A 15,835-nucleotide genomic window follows, 5' to 3' on the forward strand; every position below is an offset into this window, starting at 1 on the left:
TGTTGGCTACTGGTTTGCTGTAGATTGCTTTTATCATGTTTAGGTATGGGCCTTGAATTCCTGATCTTTCCAAGACTTTTATCATGAATGGGTGTTGGATCTTGTCAAATGCTTTTTCCGCATCTAACGAGATGACCATGTGGTTTTTGTCTTTGAGTTTGTTTATATACTGGATTACGTTGATGGATTTCCGTATATTGAACCATCCCTGCATCCCTGGGATGAAACCTATTTGGTCAGGATGGATGCTTGTTTTGATGTGTTCTTGGATTTGGTTAGCAAGAACTTTATTGAGGATTTTTGCATCAATATTCATAAGGGATATTGGTCTGAAGTTTTCTATCTTCGTTGGGTCTTTTTGTGGTTTAGGTATCAGAGTAATTGTGGCTTCATAGAATGAGTTGGGTAGAGTACCTTCTGTTTCTATTTTGTGGAATAGTTTGTGAAGAACTGGGATTATATCTTCTTTGAAGGTCTGATAGAACTCTGCACTAAACCCATCTGGTCCTGGGCTTTTTTTAGTTGGGAGACTATTAATGACTGCTTCTATTTCTTTGGGGGATATAGGGCTGTTTAGATCATTAACCTGATCTTGATTCAACTTTGGTACCTGGTATCTGTCTAGGAAATTCTCCATTTCATCCAGGTTCTCCAGTTTTGTTGAGTATAGCCTTTGGTAGAAGGATCTGATGGTGTTTTGGATGTCTTCAGGATCTGTTGTTATGTCTCCTTTTTCATTTCTGATTTTGTTAATTAGGATGCTTTCCCTGTGCCCTCTAGTGAGTCTGGCTAAGGGTTTATCTATCTTGTTGATTTTCTCAAAGAACCAGCTCCTTGATTGGTTGATTCTTTGAATAGTTTTTCTTGTTTCCACTTGGTTGATTTCACCCCTGAGTTTGATTATTTCTGCCGTCTACTCCTCTTGGGTGAATTTGCTTCCTTTTGTTCTATTGCTTTTAGGTGTGTTGTCAAGCTGCTAATGTGTGCTCTCTCTAGTTTCCTTTTGGAGGCACTCAGAGCTATGAGTTTTCCTCTTAGAAATGCTTTCATTGCGTCCCATAAGTTTGGGTATGTTGTGGCTTCATTTTCATTGAACTCTAAAAAGTCCTTAATTTCTTTCTTTATTCCTTCCTTGACCAAGGTATCATTGAGAAGAGTGTTGTTCAGTTTCCACGTGAAGGTTGGCTTTCTATTGTTTATTTTGTTATTGAAGATCAGCTTTAGTCCATGGTGATCTGATAGGATGCATGGGACAATTTCAATATTTTTGTATCTGTTGAGGCCTGTTTTGTGACCAATTATGTGGTCAATTTTGGAGAAGGTGCCATGAGGTGCTGAGAAGAAGGTATATCCTTTTGTTTTAGGATAGAATGTTCTGTAGATATCTGCCAGATCCATTTGATTCATAATTTCTCTTAGTTTCACTGTGTCCCTGTTTAGTTTCTGTTTCCATGATCTGTCCATTGGTGAAAGTGGTGTGTTGAAGTCTCCCACTATTATTGTATGAGGTGCAATGTGTGCTTTGAGATTTACTAAAGTTTCTTTAATGAATGTGGCTGCCTTTGTATTTGGAGCATAGATATTCAGGATTGATAGTTCCTCTTGGAGGATTTTACCTTTGATGAGTATGAAGTGTCCCTCCCTGTCTTTTTTAATGACTTTGGGTTGGAAGTCAATCTTATCAGATATTAAAATGGCTACTCCAGCTTGTTTCTTCATACCATTTGCTTGGAAAATTGTTTTCCAGCCTTTCATTCTGAGGTAGTGTCTATCTTTTTCTCTGAGATGAGTTTCCTGTAAGCAGCAAAATGTTGGGTCTTGTTTGTGTAGCCAGTTTGTTAGTCTATGTCTTTTTATCGGGGAGTTGAGTCCATTGATATTAAGAGATATTAAGGAAAAGTAATTGTTGTTTCCTGTTATTTTTGTTGTTAAAGTTGGCATTCTGTTCTTGTGGCTGTCTTCTTTTAGGTTTGTTGAGGGATTACCTTCTTGTTGTTTCTAGGGCATGGTTCCTGTCCTTGTATTGGTTTTTTTCTGTTATTATCCTTTGAAGGGCTGGATTCGTGGAGAGATAATGTGTGAATTTGGTTTTGTCGTGGAATACTTTGGTTTCTCCATCTATGTTAATTGAGAGTTTGGCTGGGTATAGTAGCCTGGGCTGGAATTTGTGTTCTTTTAGTGTCTGTTTAACATCCGCCCAGGATCTTCTGGCTTTCATAGTCTCTGGTGAAAAATCTGGTGTAATTCTGATAGGCTTGCCTTTATATGTTACTTGGCCTTTTTCTCTTACTGCTTTTAGTATTCTATCTTTATTTAGAGCATTTGTTGTTCTGATTATTATGTGTTGGGAGGTATTTCTTTTCTGGTCCAGTCTATTTGGAGTTCTGTAGGCTTCTTGTATGTTCATGGGCATCTCTTTCTTTAGATTTGGGAAGTTTTCTTCTATAATTTTGTTGAAGATGTTTGCTGGTCCTTTGAGTTGAAAATCTTCATTCTCATCCACTCCTATTATCCGTAGGTTTGGTCTTCTCATTGCATCCTGTATTTCTTGGATGTTTTGAGTTAGGATCTTTTTGCATTTTACATTTTCCTTGATTGTTGTGCGGATGTTCTCTATGGAATCTTCTGCACCTGAGATTCTCTCTTCCATCTCTTGTATTCTGTTGCTGATGCTCGTATCTATGGTTCCAGATTTCTTTCCTAGGGTTTCTATCTCCAGTGTTGCCTCATTTTGGGTTTTCTTTATTGTGTCTACTTCCCTTTTTAGGTCTAGTATGGTTTTGTTCATTTCCATCATCTGTTTGGATGTGTTTTCCTGTTTTTCTTTAAGGACTTCTACCTGTTTGATTGTGTTATCCTGTTTTTCTTTAAGGACTTGTAACTCTTTAGCCATGTTCTCCTGTAATTCTTTAAGTGAGTTATTAAAGTCCTTCTTGATGTCCTCTACCATCATCATGAGATATGCTTTTAGATCCGTGTCTAGCTTTTCCGGTGTGTTGGGGTGCCCTGGACTGGGCGAAGTGGGGGTGCTGGGTTCTGATGATGGTGAGTGGTCTTGGTTTCTGTTAGTAAGATTATTACATTTACCTTTCGCCATCTGGTAATCTCTGGGGTTAGTTGTTATCGTTGTCACTGTTTAAAGATTGGAGCAGAAGCTGTGTTCCACTCACCAGCAGTCTCAAAATCCTGAGGCGGGGGTCGTGGGTAGCTGGCGGTACCCTGGTGCTGGTCCAGCCGGAAGAGGCCTGTGGTCCTACTCAGGCCGGTTTTCTGCTTCTCTAACTAATGCAGTCTCTGGTCCCGCGTGCAATTGGATTGGAGCAGAAGCTGTGTTCCACTCACCAGAAGTCTTAAGATCCTGTGGCGGGTGTTGTGGGTAGCTGGCGGGTGTCAGGCAACCCTGTGCTCTAGCTACCCCGGCGCTGATCCGGCTGGATGAGGCCTGTGGCCCTACTCAGGCCGGTTTCTGCTTCCCTAACTAATGCAGTCTCAGGTCCCGCGCGCAATTGGATTGGAGCAGAAGCTGTGTTCCACTCACCAGAAGTCTTAAGATCCTGTGGCAGGTGTTGTGGGTAGCTGGCGAGTGTCAGCCGACCCTGCGCCCTAGCTGCCCCGGTGCTTTTCCTCTAGTATCTTTTGAAAAATGTTTTCATTGATCTAATTTAAGTACTTTTTGGATAAAAGTGCAATTTTTCAAGTCTTTCTTGTCCGCTTTTGTTCCTAATTCCCCTGAAAAGCTAATAAAAGCAGTTGAAAATAACTGAGTTTTTTTTTCTGATTATGATGATTTTTTTTTTTTTTTTTTTTTTTTTTTGGTTTTTCGAGACAGGGTTTCTCTGTGTAGCCCTGGCTGTCCTGGCACTCACTTTGTAGACCAGGCTGGCCTCGAACTCAGAAATCCGCCTGCCTCTGCCTCCCGAGTGCTGGGATTAAAGGCGTGCGCCACCACGCCCAGTGTAAGATGATTTCTTTATCACCTACTTTCAGTATCATTGTGACTAAATCTCAGACAAGATCAGCTCAGAGGGGAAAACATGATTTGAACTCATAGCTTTGGAGGATTGCAGTCTTCCATAATGGGACATCATGGCCCAGAGCTCTTCGCAAGTTGGAACATGTGGTAAAGGCTCCCCCTGTGGAATCAGCAAGCAGAGAGATAGAGCAGAACCACCCTTGGGTACAACCCTCAGATGTTGGTTCTTAGTGACCTATTTCTGCTAGCCAGATGAGAACTTTTTGAAGCCCTGGAGCCTTCAGAAGATCAATAAGACCTGGGAGCTGAGCATCAAAACCTGTCTATTAGAAACATTTCAAATTTAGCCCATACCAATCAGTCATCTTCAAACTCACCCTCTTCAAAGATTCGGCACCAAATATAAGTTACTGTTTGCCTGAAAGGAATGTGATCGGTCTCTTATTCAATTCCAAAACAAACAAACAAACAAACAAACAAAAAAACTTAGCTTTCCTCTGTGACCTCATGAGCATACACTCTGCTTTCTGTATTTCTCTTCACTGTCTGCTCTTCTGAGCTCCCACTCAAAATTGACCACCAGGCTCTGTACAGAATTCTGGGGTTTCTCTTTCCTACACAGAATAACTCTTTTAACTTTCATAGGAAAGCCACATTCAAAGAACTTAGAGACATGGTCAGGCTGAGTCACGGCCACTGCCCCATTTCTCTGGTACCAGTTTACTGTATTTCTCATCTTTGCTTTGCTGTGCTAAAGCATATGACATAGACAATTAATGGAAGAGAGATAGACTTTGACTCACTGTTTCAGAGCTTTCAATCCGTCATGGTAGAAAGGGTGTTCGGTGCATAATAGTGCACACTATGGTTTGGGAGGAAGCTGGGATGGATGATCTTGAAGGCTTGATGTAGTCCTCAAGGCCTATATACAAAGCATGAAGTTACACAGGAGACCTTGTGTAGGTATATACAAGGCCTATATACAAAGCATGAAGTTACACAGGAGACCTTGTATAGGGCTTGGAGAAGCCCTCTATTTACAAGCCAAACTAATGGCATATGACTAGAGAAGGGATTTTCTTATATCAGAAATTCTTGGAAAATTTGTGGCACTCATGGGGCTCTGTAGAACCTAGGAGATATAAGAAGATGTTTTCTAATTGCTCACAGTGAATGCATTTCTGGGCATGTGGAAAGAGACATTAATGGGCCTCTGTTTTGACACTTTAACAAACTTCAAAGCCCTTACTTGTAGAAGATGCAACTCATAATAGACAAGTTTGTAAGCACAGGACTTACATTTACGAAAAGGTCCTTACTGCTAAAACTGAAAAAGTAGAGATGAGATAGAACTGAATTTGAGTCTTCTAGATCATCTAATCTACCAGGAAGGGTGGCTTTTCCTGTTCCAAAAAACCTAACTAGTTAATAGGCTAATAGAAAATATCATCCCTCTCTTGAATGCCCTCACTCCCTGGGGTTTATAAATGAACATCAGTGGAACACTGTTAACTTTCTGTATAGCATTTAAACTTCTACATAGTAGATCCTACCAAAGAGTTGCCTTCATGTCTTTTAACCCAAACAAATCTGATAAAGGACCAGACCCAATTGAGAACAAATGTAAATTATGTTTAGGTGGCTAGTTTATCTCCAGATTCACTGTCTTGCCAAAAAAAAGATTCCAGATGTGCATTTTTAGAGTATCTTGAGCTTGAGTGGCTGCCAACTGTTTAGCTATCTAGTTTTCCACCAATGATAACAATAATTATGTATCCAAGGTTTCCTCCTTTGGGAGAGAACAAAATGGGACTCTCATGCTGTGTAGATACCTCAGATTTAATTTCAATGTACACATCTGTGAACATATTAGAGATGACACAGAGCCTCCCTTTAACTACCTGGAGTGGGAAACACTGTTAATGATGACCACAACACTCATTGCACATCTCAAGATACACAGTGCTGGCTCATGAATAAGATATTCAGTGGAATGTCTACCCATGGGTCAATTCCAAGTTATGGGCCTCATAGAGCACTATTAACGCATATTGAAATTTAACTAAGTTAAGCATAGGAAACTTCAGTCAGGCAAAGATCAGGGATAAGTTGTATTAAGAGCCCAACTCCATTTTCCTTGGAGCATTGACAGCTGAGGACTTTAAAGACCCATCCTTTGCCCTATTTCTGGACTAGCTGATAGAAAAGTCCTAATGCCCCTTTTGTTAAAACTGGTGGAAGGTTCAAACCAAGCAAGGGTTGGCTTGCTTGACTGAATCACCTTATCCCCACCTGCAAGCAATAATAAAGCCAAGCCCATCTCTGTGAAAGAACTGCCTGAAAGCCTACCAACCTCTCCTGACACCCCCCCAAACCACCATTATATGGTTATCAAATATTTTTTTATACCCTCTCAATGCATTTGTGGCGTCATGAATCTTGGCATCTAAAGCAAGTTTTGAATGAAAGAACCACATCATGGTCTCTCCAAAGCCTAAATTAATACTTCAGCAAACAATGTCTTCATCAACATGAGGCCTTATTATTATGTAGGCCATGCCCACTGACATCTTCAATTTCACTGGTGTTTGAGTTTACTGCAACTAGTAAAATATTTGAATTCTCTTTCTAGTCTAATAGAAGTTGAACTACAATTTATGTCCTTGGTGCTCAAGTCCACAATGTATATTCTTACCTTTCATCTTCTCTTGCAGATAAAACTCAAGGAAGGGCCACACCTAGAGAGACAGAATTCCCAATTACTAGCAATCTATTTACTATGTTGTTGAAGAAAGATCTGAGCTACCACGATAGGCTCTGTAGGAAATAAGCCAGCATACTTACAAGGATAAGTACTCGGAACTGCACATCCCACATGTTCCTAAATAGTTCGTGGATTTAACTGTGAATGGGCCAGATGTTCAGTGCTGAACCTTCTTTCTCACAATCTTGCACATCACTTATAAAGGGTTTCATTACTAGAACATGCTCACTGAGCAGGCTTGTTTCTGGGCATAAGATTTTTTTGTATTTGATTAATAATAGATACACATTTAAGCACTTCTTACACTCTAATATAGATAATATATCTGTATAAAGATATTCCAAGCTACTAAATGAAAGAAATAAAAAAAGGAAAGGACATGATAAAAAGGATAGATAAAAAGGAAAGCCAGAGGCAGAGACACCTGAGAGGGTCCAGAGTAAACATGACTCTGAGCCATGTGAGGAGAGGGAAGAAAGGAAACAAGAACAGCAGCCAGGACGCCCAAAAGAGAATGGGTTAACCAAAATGCTTGGATTTTCCAGGGAAGAGCAGCCCAGTCTTCTATGATTACCTAGTCATCTAATACTATTGTTACTAATATCTAGTTTCTATTTTACACCTCTTGCTATCAAACTTTGAACATTTCCTAATTTCAAAGGGTGACTCAAAGCATAGCAATAAAGCAGCATACTACCAATGTAAGAATAGACACAGGATTGGAGAGACGGCTTAATATGTAAAGCACATGCTATGCAAGTATGAGACCTACGTTCAAATCCTCAGAATGCATGTAAAGCCAGTATGGAAGTCCATGTCTATAGTCCCAGTTTTCTTAGGACAAGATGGGTGGTGGAGACAGGAGCATCCCTGCAAGCTAGGAAGCTAGCTCTCTTGGTGTGTGTAATAGTGACTTAACAAAGAGATCTTGTCTCATGAAAACATGGTGTAAGACAAAGACCAACACCAGAGAGGACTAACACACAGGCATACGAACATGCATGAACTCTGTGTGTGTGTGTGTGGGGGGGAGGGTGTGGGTGTGTGTGTTGGTATGTGTGTGTGTGGGTGTGAAGTATAGACACACAAGTATAGACATAGAGACCAATCGAGTTAATTTAAAGTTCAGAAACAAACCCTCACCTCTGCACAGTTGATTGACTGATTACAACCATGATATCAACAGCACTGATAGAGGAGACTAGTCACTGCAAGAATGGCACCAAGAAGACTACATACATACCTACAGAATAATAAAATTGGGCCCATAAACAACAAATGCAACTAAAACAGAAATAACGGCGCATCTTAGTCCGCCTTTTAGTATTCCAGCAAAATACCTAAGGCTGACTATACAGGGTTTATCTGAATGCAGTTCTGGAGGCTGTAATGTCTACAACCTGGTATACCGTTTGATCAGCATCTGTGAGGACATTTGTTATTGTATCATACCATGCAGGAGGGTATCTGACATTGAGACAGACCAGGTCACAAACCCAGGGATGCTTTTCATAGGGGTCTTGAGCTTGTGAGCTCATCTAATCCTATATACTTTCCAAAGCATCACTTCCAAAGAGTATTTACGTATGAATTTGGGAATTCCTTTTCACATACATTTTGGGACTCGCAGTCAAGCTGTAGCATGTGTACCTCTAAGCCTCATCATGAAATACCAAACTGTAAAGCTATTAGTAGAAATCACACAGGAAAATTTTAATTCCTTAGACATGGTAATGGTTTCTTAAATGTGACACAAAGATATAACTTACAAAAAATGGTAAATTGGACTTCCTTAAAATTACTTGTTTTATGCATCAGATGGTGTGTGGGACTAGAGAGATAACCCACAAAATAAGAACAAATTTGTAAATCATATATATGAAAGTAATTTAATATCAAAATACATAAGTCCTACAACTCAAGAAAATTTATAAACAGCTCAGTTTTTAACTGATTAAAAAGATTTGATCAGACAGCTCTCCAAAAAAAGTTATACAAATGATTATCAAGCAAATGAAAAGTTGTTCTGTAATACTGAATATTCAAACAGAAAAATCCAAATCTCATTAAAATAACATTTCAAACCTTTTGCAAATGGCTGTAGTTTTTTACGTGAAAAATAAGAAAAGGGCAGCTGGCGGTGGTGGTGCATGCCTTTAATCCCAGCACTCCGGAGGCAGAGGCAGGCGGATTTCTGAGTTCGAGGCCAGCCTGCTCTACAGAGTAAGTTCCAGGACAGCCAGGGCTATACAGAGAAACCCTGTCTGAACCCCCCCCCCAAAAAAAACAAACAAACAAACAAAAAATAAGAAAAGAGCTTCCAATGAAGGAAAGGATTGGAGCACTTGAACATTACTGGGAAAAAATATAAAATACAACTTGTTTGTAAAAATCATTTCTCAGTTTCTAATAGAAGTTGAAGCTTGTGTTAGGAAGTGATCCTGCTAGCTCTTTATACAAAGGCACCAATGACTTCATAGACATCTCACACTCAGAAACTCATCTGATCCTGATTACAGCTTCTAGGTAGAGAAAAACAAAATTAGAAACGGTGGTTGAATAAAGTTCACAGCAGATATATTTGTATTAATCAAAGACTGACAACAGTCCAAGTGTCATAGGCAATTAAACAGATAAACATACTGAGAACTATACCTACAACAGATTATTATTATTTTTAACAATTTTTATTATATATTTTCTTTTTTAATTTGTTTATTAGATATTTTCTTCATTTACATTTCAAATGCTATCCCAAAAGTCCCCTATACCCTCCCCCGACCCTGCTCCCCTACTCCCTCCCTCCCACTTCTTGGCCCTGTCATTCCCCTGCACTATTTATTCAGCCACAGAATGGACAAGGTTTTTATTTTGGCTCAGTTGGGAAGGGCTCACCAGAAGAATATAGCCAATAGGTTACATATGTCATTGTAACACTGAGTTTATTAGCTTGCCCTCCCCTGCAAACAATGGTTCTCTGAGGACTAGAGGCACAGATAAGTCATTAGCATCCCAATAAATGAAAGTGAATGTCTCAGGAGAAACAGGGCCAGTGATGCAGTCTGAATTCGATCAAAACTCTTATTCTTCCTGTTTAATGACTGGTGAGATGTCCTAGAAAGACTGGAAATGTGGTCTGCTACCCATGGGTCATAGCAGCAGAACAGCCATATTCACTCAAAAGAAATGGACCAAGACCAAGTGTGTGCGCGGGCACACACACACACTGGCTGCCTTTCTGTTTCTCTACTTCATTGTTTTGTGGTCCAGTCTGTTGAGTAGTGATACCCACCATAGGGATGGTTTGGCCCCCTCTGTTGTTCTGCTACATACAAATATCCTCTATGTCGACGTTCATGCAGACATAATCAGAAGTGTGCCTTACCGATTCCCTAAGCATCACTCTAAACTGGGTGAAAAATCTACATTGCCCAGCTGGTCCCAGACCATTTCCTGCCCTGTGGCTTTGGAGCCTGCAGTGAGACAATACATCAGACAGAGCACAGAGTGTGGTGGTCTTGGGAGCTAATTAACTCAAGACTCAGACTTAGAAAAGAAAAAGAAATAGGAAGCTCTTAGTACTCTTTTCAAGGACACACAGTTCCAGTGACCCAACTTCCACCCACTAGACCGTTGTATAAAGGTTCTCTTAGCTTCCAATAGTATTGCACATTGAAGACAGAGCCCATAAGCAACACTTAGCCAAAGCACAACAAGACTATATACCAAAACACCTTTGATGCTTATATTTGCACAAACAGTATTGGAACGGTATATTAAAAACAATTTAAGCATTACTGTTTAGGCTTTACACACTAGTGTTTCACATCAGAATTTTTATGGATTTAATGTGCAGAAATACTTCTGCCCTCCCTAATAAACTTTTACCCCTAAGTTCGCTGAATTCACTCCATCTCATGATTATATCTTGGTATGACTGGCTGCCCTATATTCAAATCAGTGGCAGATATTTGCCTAGGAAGAGCAAAGATCTTGGAGGCGGCTGGTCCAGAATGGCATTGCATGGTAACAATGGGGATAAGATCTGGCATACCAAACTTTTCCATATCCCTTTGACTATTGGATCATGTAAACATAGTACATACTTAAAGCTACAAAATTTATAGACAAAAATAAGCAATAGAGAACATGCTAGCTTAAAAAAAAGGCATCAGTTAAGAAACTTGACCCACATTTGTACATGTAAATTATACTGGCACAGAGAAAAGGTGAACGTAAGGGACAGCAAGTCCTGGAGAGAAGCTTGAATATAGCAGTCAGGAGAATAGAAAGATGATTCTAGGACAGATATAATAGAACAACTTCATAATGTCAATTACTTTTAACTATTTTTGTAATGGAGGGGAATTGACTCAAGTTTTCTGTTTTAAGTTAACAGAATTACTTAAAGTATTTGTGTGTTAGAAAAATAACCCAAAAATGGGGAATAGTATGAAGAGAAAAATAAGGGAGAAGATACGTAAATATTCTACAAAGAGCAGTGACGGCCAAAAGTACTGAAGAGACTGGTGAAGAAAAGCAGCGGTCTATTGAGATGAGGTTTCCGGACTGGTTAGCTAATAGAGTTTGACCTTTATTACGGGGAATTCTAAGTGGAGCAATGTTCAGAGTTTTGATTGTATAAAATGTGAATTTGCTGAGAGGCTGAAGATAAAGTATGATGTAATTTGGACCTCAACTGAAAAGTTATTATGTAGGTGGCAATGACTTTTTCCATTTTATTTAGGAATGACTAAGAAGATATTTTCCAGGAAAAAAGATCATTAATGCATAAATGAAGGCTTAGCTCAAAGACTAAAATCTTAACCATAATGGCTACAGAATCTCTTGAGCCAGGGATCCATCCCATAATCAGCCTCCAAACACTGACACCATTGCACACACTAGCAAGATTTTGCTGAAAGGACCCAGATATAGCTGTCTCTTGTGAGACTATGCCGGGGCCTAGCAAACACAGAAGTGGATGCTCACAGTCAGCTATTGGATGGGTCACAGGGCCCCCAATGGAGGAGCTAGAGAAAGTACCCAAGGAGCTAAAGGGGTCTGCAACCCTATAGGTGGAACAACAATATGAACTAACCAGTACCCCCCCGGAGCTCGTGTCTCTAGCTGCATATGTATCAGAAGATGGTCTAGTCGGCCATCAGTGGAAAGAGAGGCCTATTGGTCTTGCAAACTTTATATGCCTCAGTACAGGGGAACGCCAGGACCAAGAAGTGGGAGTGGGTGGGTAGGGGAGTGGGGGGGTATGGGGGACTTTGGGGGTAGCATTGGAAATGTAAATGAAGAAAATACCTAATTTAAAAAAATGGAAAAAAGAGCCAGCGTTTGCAAATACAATTAAATTTCACTCAAATAATCTGATGTGTGGAAAACGGTCTCTGGGTAATGCCATCAATGCAAGCATTTTTATAGAAAAATAAATTATAAATATGAGTTATCAAGGAATGTGTGATTTTTTCCCCATTAATGGCAAGCTGCTCTTCAAAAAATGATAGTTTGTTTGACCAAAAACTAGGACATAGAGAAGATTCATAAAATCATTATGACCAAAATGGATTGTTTATAACAATGCTGCATTGTTATATACAATATAGATACATATGTGTATGTTATATACAACACACACACTGCTATATTGAAGCCCTCAGCTTCATCTTTTTTTCTTGCCAGCAATTAAACTCTTTATGTAGTATATATTCATATTCTTTATTTCACTGTATTATTCTTGCATGATTATCACACACACACATACTTTATTAATGGTCAGCATTTCTCAGAAGCTGGCAATAAGTCTGCTTCTTTTCTCTCTCCTAGCTTCTCGAAAAGTTTGTCCCATGTCCGGCTTCAATGTCTAACTACATGCCAATGATTTCCCCACTAGTCCAGCCTCTAAACCTTCCCTGTCGACTGTACATATAAGTAACCTGCTTCTTTACTCTCGCAATGTATTTGTCTCAAATGCACCATACACTACTTAGATATAAAGAATTATATTCAATCACACCTTCAAATTTGCCGTGTTGTAGTGTTCCTATCTGTATTGTGTTTTATTATAGAGAAATACAATAAGAACATCCATCAAAACCAGTTAGGTTAAGGAAAGGATTTGCTAAGCTTACAGGTTACCTCCCATCATGTAGGGGTGACATGGTAGTAACTCCCAGCAGCAACTTGAAAGCGGGAACTGAAGCAAAGACCATGGAGGAGTATTGCTTACTGACTTGTTTTTCCAATGGATTTCTTAGCTTGCTTCCTAACAACCCAGTACCTAGCGCCAGGGTGGCACCAGCCACAGTAGCCCAGGCCTTTATATAATCAAGAAGTATCCCACAGATATGAACATACGCTAGTAAGATAGAGGCATAGGCTAGTATGATAGAGGCAAGTGCTCAACTGAGACTTCCTCTTCCTAAGTGACTCTAGTTTGTGTCAGCTTAGATAGAAACCAGCACAATGACCCCTTGTCAGATTCTTGATTCTGACATAAACATTCCTGATAGGGTCTTTGTTTCCCTCTAAACCTTTAGAAGCCAGCTCTCCATCATCTGCCCCTCCCCAACATTCCTATGCTACAGGCTCTCCTACCTGGTCACTAAGCTCTGAGACTGCAAAGAACTTGCTAGCACAAAGTTCTCAAGTCTTCCCACAAATGCCACCCCCACCCACCCAAGCCAAAACATGGTCACATCTGTCACAGCAATGCCCTACTCTCTGGTATCGATTTCTGGTAACAATTGGTTGGGTTTCTGTTACTGGGGCAGGGTGTGTGTGTGTGTGTGTGTGTGTGTGTGTGTGTGTGTAATAAGCAAAACCAGCTTAGAGAAGAAACAGTTTTATTTAGTTAATAGGTTATTGTCAGTCATAGGGGGAGACAGGCAGGAAGTGAAGGCAGAAACTTTTTGGCAAGGGCTAAACAGAACACATGGGGAAATGTGACTTACTGGCTTGCTTTCCATATCTTGCTGAGCTTGCCATGTTACACGGCCTGAGACTACCTGACTAAGGATGGCAGTGGCACAAATCCTCCCACCTCAATCATTAAGGAAGTAAATGCTCCCTCAGAAATGCCTGGAGACGGATGGGGAGAGAGGCAATTTCTCAGTTGAGGTTTCCTCTTCACAAGTGACTCTGGTTTTAGTCAAGTTGACAGAAACTACAGAGAATTCTGTCTTAAGGAAATTACTATTCAGTTGAGTACACAGGTACACAAGTCAGAATCCTAGTGCCTTTTAAAAGTTAGTCTCCACAGCCTCTTTATCACCAAAACCAGTCCTCATCACTGCTTTCTAACTATCTTACATCTGTTTACTTCTTTCTCTCTGTACTGTCAACCACCACTCCAAACTACCATCATTCATATGTGTGTATAGAGAATACCACACACACACACACACACCACACATATTCCCCTAGATTACAAAAGTTTTGAAATTACTCCAATTGTCTTCCATAATGTGAAAAACCTATTGGATTTAATGACTTAGACTTCGGCGAAGGAAGCAGACATAAATTTTACATTAGTTTCTAAATTTCCTCTATAAGAGATGGTAATTACTCAAATACACACCAGGTACATGTATGCACAACACATGTTATCACTAATCACCAATAGTCACCATCCCCTGGTTGGGCATATTACATATCACCATTAGTAGTCAGCACCTCCTATCTGGTTAGACATGTGAGTTGAGAAGCGTTAAAAGACTTGTACAGTCTTTCTACACCTGCTTTGAATATGCCCGCCCAAAGCCAGAGCTTCCCTTCTGCATTTTCTCAGTCAGTCGCTTCCAGATGATCCTAGGATCATCTGAAAGCCTGGGGAAGCCCTTATGTGCTTCTCCAACACGGGTGAGAAAGTCTGTGGTATGAAGGTGTTCATCTATTTTCTCTTGGAGTAGTAGTGACTGCAGTAAAGTTTTCCTTCGTCTCAGGAAGTCAGACTGAGCCAGCTCTGCTCTTTTGCTATTACAGCTGGGACACTGCGAAGAAATGTGTTGCGTAATCGCCCCTATGTACGCCAGAGTCGCTCTCGTATTTTCCAAATAGATTCTGTTCCACAGTTCATCAGGGATCGTACAATTGAAAGCATCTACCTCTGACGTCTCTGCAATCCATCTGAGCTGCAGCCTTTTGGGTCTGTTGCTTTTCTTAGCTCTTGAATCCTGTCTCTGGTGAATCAAGTTTACTTTTTTAGTACAAAAAGACTGCAGGGCATCCAGTTCTTCTGCGGATTCCTTAGGGGTTTCTGGTGGGAGTCTACGGTCGGGTTGAGATCTTTCAGAATGAATTTCTTTGCTCTTGAGGTGGTTGATCCACTTTTCACTCAGCTTATTTTCATCCTTCTGTAAGAGTGAAAGTTCTGACTGCTCCTCTTGCTCTTCCGAACTTGTAGTCGGCGTTTTGGTCTCGAGTGGGCTCTCAGAGGTGTGTGAATAGGATTGTAATTCTCCAGAGAAGCTGATGGAACCAGAACTCAGTACCTCATCTGCACAGGACCTGGAGAACTCTTCTGAAACTTGAGTAGCACAGACGTCCGTCTGGGCCGGGCCTCCGTGCTCTTCTTTTGAGTCCTCTGGCTTCTGAGCAGGTGGCCACCCCATTGTCTCGGACTCAGTTCCTCATCTGCTTTGCTCTGGTCAAAAATGGGTCTGGAACCAGGAAAGAGGAGCCGACAGGGCACAATCTTTGGTGTAGTTGAGTGCCGCGAGCTTCTTCCTCCGGGTTTGCCTTTCCTGGTTGCCGTGGCAACGCGCGCCGGTCATGCGCAGTGAGTGCTCTCCGGTATCCCGCCCCTTTCCTGTCTCCAGCCGGAGCCTGTTCAACAGCTCTTAATTCAGCCCTCAGGCTGCTGGCAGTGCTGTATAAAACGCTCTGTGTAATTCAAGGGAAAAGATCGCAAACCTTCCAGGTCAGACCAGGTGTTGCGCATACGTAAGTCCCATGGAGACAGACAGATGGCACTTGACAAAAGAGATAACGCGTCTTGCCGCAAAATTTCCACAAAAAGTGCTGTCTGAAGTCCCCAGCAATACATACCTGTTTTAGAGCCAAGGGAGAAGCTGTTTGTAGATTTG

The 15,835-nt window shown here is 40.7% G+C and overlaps 1 protein-coding gene across 1 annotated transcript; it reads right to left on the reverse strand.

Moving 5' to 3' along the window:
* Nucleotides 1-13,593: 13,593 nt before the first annotated feature.
* CUNH8orf48 (chromosome unknown C8orf48 homolog) lies at nt 13,594-15,488 on the reverse strand. The gene has a single exon (XM_021170659.3). The coding sequence runs from the start codon at nt 15,359-15,361 to the stop codon at nt 14,480-14,482; it is 882 nt and encodes a 293-aa protein (XP_021026318.1). The 5' UTR covers nt 15,362-15,488; the 3' UTR covers nt 13,594-14,479.
* Between the last annotated feature and the right edge of the window lie 347 nt (nt 15,489-15,835).

Source organism: Mus caroli, unplaced genomic scaffold, assembly GCF_978045245.1.
Source record: "Mus caroli unplaced genomic scaffold, Mus_caroli_1 scaffold_10, whole genome shotgun sequence".
NCBI classification, from domain to species: Eukaryota; Metazoa; Chordata; class Mammalia; order Rodentia; family Muridae; genus Mus; species Mus caroli.

What these genes read in the sequence shown, in the direction of transcription:
- CUNH8orf48 (XM_021170659.3), bottom strand. Translation starts at nt 15,361, where the DNA reads ATGGGGTGGCCACCTGCTCAGAAGCCAGAGGACTCAAAAGAAGAGCAC.